The sequence below is a fragment of the Otolemur garnettii genome, unplaced genomic scaffold (genome assembly GCF_000181295.1).
Source record: "Otolemur garnettii isolate 467f Iridium unplaced genomic scaffold, OtoGar3 scaffold00133, whole genome shotgun sequence".
NCBI lineage: Eukaryota > Metazoa > Chordata > Mammalia > Primates > Galagidae > Otolemur > Otolemur garnettii.
The window spans coordinates 2,579,915-2,584,082 of NW_003852528.1; the positions used below are offsets into that span (position 1 = coordinate 2,579,915).

Here is a 4,168-nt window from a genome sequence, read left to right on the forward strand (position 1 = left end):
AAAAAAAAAAAAAAAAAAGAAATATAATGTCTGTTCATTGCTCTAATTCAACTTTCAACATTCTTGTGACAGCAAAAAAACACCTGACAATGAATGCCAATGAACTCAGTAAGACCCCACCACATGTTGACACGAACACAGCTGTGAGACACTGATGCACCCGGTCACAAAACCCTAGTGAGTTGTTTGTACAGAGCTGCCAGTGTAAGTGCACGGTGGCAAGTTTGTGAACTTAATTGTCATACTCTGTATAATTTACCTTTCATTTCTTTATAGTTGATTATTTAAAGGAAAGGCTGGTAGTGAACTTCTATAGTGTAATGAATATGTAATTACTTTCTTACTGTAGAAGCTAAGGCATGTGAATGTCTTGAATACCTTTGAGGAGTAGTTAGAGTTCTCTGTTTCGGTTTCCTGCTACTAGGATCTGCTCTGGAATCAGTCGCTAGCCTGTCTGTCTTGGCTCTTCTCATCTCCTGGGATTCTTGGGGATCCTTTGTTGTTCTTGGTGAATGAAGCATTCTGTTGCTGGGTGTGGTGGTCTGGTGCTCATCTCCAGTCCTGGGTCTGTCTCCCAGGAGGGGTCTCGAGAAAGGGCTCTGCACAGCAGATGCTTCACACATGTGGTCTTGGTGTCGAGTGAGTGAAGGGGCAGCGTTGGTGCTGCGTGATGCATGTGGAGCCTGGTGGCCTTCACCCTGCCCTGTCACTGCCTCATGCTCCCGGGGGAAGCAGAAGGGAGCGAGTTCCATGGAACAAATCCAGTCTTTAGAGCTGATACAACTGAGTGGGTATTTCTGGGTGGGGTTACGACGTGTGGCTTATCTTCCTTCATTATAGTTTTCTGAACTTTGACAGTATGATACAAAAAACTTTGACAATGTAACTTTTATAATTGTGGAAAATAGTTTTGTTAAACTCTCTCCAAATGAAATTTCAAGAGACATTAATTTGTGTGGCTCACCTTGGTGCTTATATTCTGTTCTCAGCGGTCACCTTTGTCCCAGTGTCCAAGGTAAGCGGACGAGCGGAGGCTGATGACATCCTTGCCGCTGTCCGCCCAACCACAAGCCTTGTGACCATCATGCTGGCCAATAATGAGACCGGTGTCATCATGGTGAGTTGGCCATTTTTTCTTTTCAAGAAAATCTCATGGGGGGAGAAAGGTGACTTAGATTCTGATGGTATTTCGCAGCTAGGGCGTTATTTTTTCTTCTTTGATTTTGTAATTTTTTGTCCGTGCTTATTACTACGAATTTCTTTCATTCAGTTTTCATCAAATCAAAGCAGCATACTCTGTTTTCCCCACTCAGCCTATCCCTGAAATCAGTCACCGCATTAAGGCCCTGAACCAGAGGCGGGCAGCTGCTGGACTGCCCCCCGTCCTTGTGCACACAGACGCTGCACAGGCCCTGGGGAAAAGGCGTGTGGACGTGGAGGACCTGGGTGTGGACTTCCTCACAATTGTGGGGCACAAGGTACGTCCTCCTGGGGGGGACATGTTGTGTTGACTTAGAGGCCCACCTGGAACCCACAGCACTGGGGATCACGCATGTGTTGGCCCAGGGAGCCTTGCCAGCCTGTCCTGAGGAGGAACCCTGGGGGGCTATGGGGAACAGCGTCACAGAGGGAGACCAGTAGCAGCCCAGAAGATACTGACAAAGGCCAGGACAGGGATATGGGGCAGCAGGGACAGTGGGCAAAGTGGGGCAAAGCATCAAGTCTGAGGACAGAAGACAAGGTGGGGCTAGCAGGTCATGAGTGATGTGGGTAGCAGGCAGAGGCCACGTCAGCCACATGTAGAACCCCCAGATAGAAGAGGTGGGGTTCAAGAAATTGCTTTCCCTAACTTGATTTAAAATGCAGCTCTGGCCAGGGGCAGTGGCTCACGCCTGTGATCTCAGCACTTTAGGAGGCCAAGGTGGGAAGATCGCTTGAGCCCAGGAGTTGTAGACCAGCCTGGGCAACATAGCGAGAGTCCACAGCATAGTCCCAGCTACTCAAGATGCTAAGGCAAGAGGATCACTTGAGCCCAGGATCTTGTTGTGGTGCACTGTGGTGATGCCACTATGCTTTATCCAGTGACAGAGTCGAGACTCTAGTGACTCTGTCTTTTAGATGGAGTATGGGGAGAGTAGTTATTAGCGAAGACCCTTCTGAAGGTTTTGTTCTTCTTTCTGGCAGCCAACTAGGGCCTGAACTATTGCTGTTACTCTGTTTTGCAGCACAATCCTTAGCTGGTTTCCAAAGGCTGGCCCCACACTGTGGCACTTACCAGTTTTGCATCATACCAGTTGGAAACATGGACCCTCACGCAGGAAAAGGCTATGGCTATTTCTAGTTCCACGATTGCAAGAACTTTTATAAATTCTGTCCCATGATTGCAGGGTGCTCGGCCTGCCACAGAGCTGGGAACGGGTGTCTGGCACTACCTTGCCTGTTAGATTGGGGCTCTGCCCTGTGACTCCAGCAAGTCACATAGGTGACAGATGTTCAGCCAGGGGCCACAAGGCAGCACTGGGACCTCGTGTCGCGGGGCGTCCCTGCTGTGAGCCTACACGTGCTCAGCGCAGCACACTGTGCTCTGGGGAGTTCGTATAATAAGTGACTGCCCGTCTATTCCAGTTCTACGGTCCCAGGATTGGAGCACTTTACGTACGAGGGCTCGGTGAGCTCACCCCTCTGTACCCTATGCTGTTTGGAGGTGGACAGGAGCGGAATTTCAGGCCAGGGTAAGGTAGAAAGTTAGCAGAGTCTCTTCCCTATTGGTCATGCGTTTGTCTGTAGCGCAGCAACATTTTTAAGAAGTGTTCTGCTACTTGCTTGTCTCTTGGAAGCTCGGAGATAGCACACGTAGTCCATATTACTACTAACACAGACTTGGTTCTGCCAACTGTTTCCACACTCAGGATGCACAAGATCTGCAGTCTCTTTGGGGATGGTTCAAAGCAAGGGAGGAAATCTCTGTTTCTCTTAACTGCCTCAAACCGCGTGATTCCTCCTGTTATTTGGCCCAGTCCACTGAAGAGATGCTACTGGGCCTGTCCTGGCTGAGGGCTGCTGCTCCCTTCATTGTGGGGATTAGCAGATCCATGTGGACAAGCTCCCGGGCCCCCTGTGTACAGTGAGGTGTTAGCCGGGAAATTAGTACCAGCACCACACTTTTTTGCCAGAAACTTCACCATAAAAGGTGACTTCCCTGGGTTTTCTTTTTGCCTCACTATCCCTATTCACTTAGAGCTGAAGAGGCCAGCAACCCAGAAATGCCGGGAAGAGCAGACAGAACATTTCCCAACCAAAGCCTGCTCTCTCTGGCCTCAGCCCGGACAGGGACAGCCTAGCCAGACCGACCACTTTTAGACAGTACCCGTTTTACTCCAGACAAGTACTACGGGGTAGGGGCAGCCACCCACACCCACACCAGCAGAGGTCAAGTGGGAAACCAGACTTCTACCCACACGGGCTGTCATGAGACGTCCCCACCTACCAGCCTGAGGCAGCAGGCCCACCATGGTGTCATGGAGCCCCCAGGGGTAACCCAGACTTGTACTTCCACTTGGCCCTTCCCCTGCCAGAGCAATGTCAGAAAAAGCCAGCATACACAGAAAGGTTAAATAAAAATCGGCCTCTAACAACATGAACATGTCCAGATTTCAAATGAAAATCTCTTGTCATACCAGGAACCAGGAAGAAATGAAACTGAATGAAAAAAGATAACAAATGCCTGAGATGGCAAAGATGTGAAGCTCATCTAGCAAACACTCATGGCAGACACAAATCCGCTTCAGTGAGGAATCATGAACACGCTTGAAACAAATGAAGTAGAAAGTATCAACAAAGAGAAAGAAGATGTAAAGAAAAACCACATGGAAATTTCAAAGCTAAAAACTACAACAAAAATAAAAAGCCCAGGGGGCTCAGCAGCAGAATAGAGGGAAGGGGGGGGGGGAGTGTCAGCAGGACAGAAGCCTAACTAGAAAGGAGACAGACCGGGGACCGGTGAGATTGAAACAGATGATCTAACACTTCATTGAAGTCCTTGAAAGAGGAGAAAGAACCGGCAGACGAAGTACTTGGAGAAGTAATTAATTATAAGAAAAATTATACAAAGTGATAAAGAGATACCTCAAAAACATTACATGCATACTTCAAAATCAAATTCTGAAAA

General features: G+C 48.5%; 1 protein-coding gene across 6 annotated transcripts in view; it reads left to right on the forward strand.

Annotated features, from left to right (window-relative positions):
• Nucleotides 1–4,168, forward strand: part of SCLY (selenocysteine lyase) — a 28,749-nt gene that overhangs the window by 15,197 nt on the left and 9,384 nt on the right. For all 6 annotated transcript variants that reach the window (XR_002775366.1, XM_023518256.1, XM_023518255.1 and 3 more), the window contains 3 exons: nucleotides 990–1,117; nucleotides 1,314–1,478; nucleotides 2,626–2,732. Coding sequence is in view for 5 of the 6 variants with exons in the window: in XM_023518256.1 (XP_023374024.1) it covers nucleotides 990–1,117; nucleotides 1,314–1,478; nucleotides 2,626–2,732 (400 nt within the window). In the remaining variant the exon portion in view is untranslated. The remainder of the gene's footprint in view (nucleotides 1–989; nucleotides 1,118–1,313; nucleotides 1,479–2,625; nucleotides 2,733–4,168) is intronic.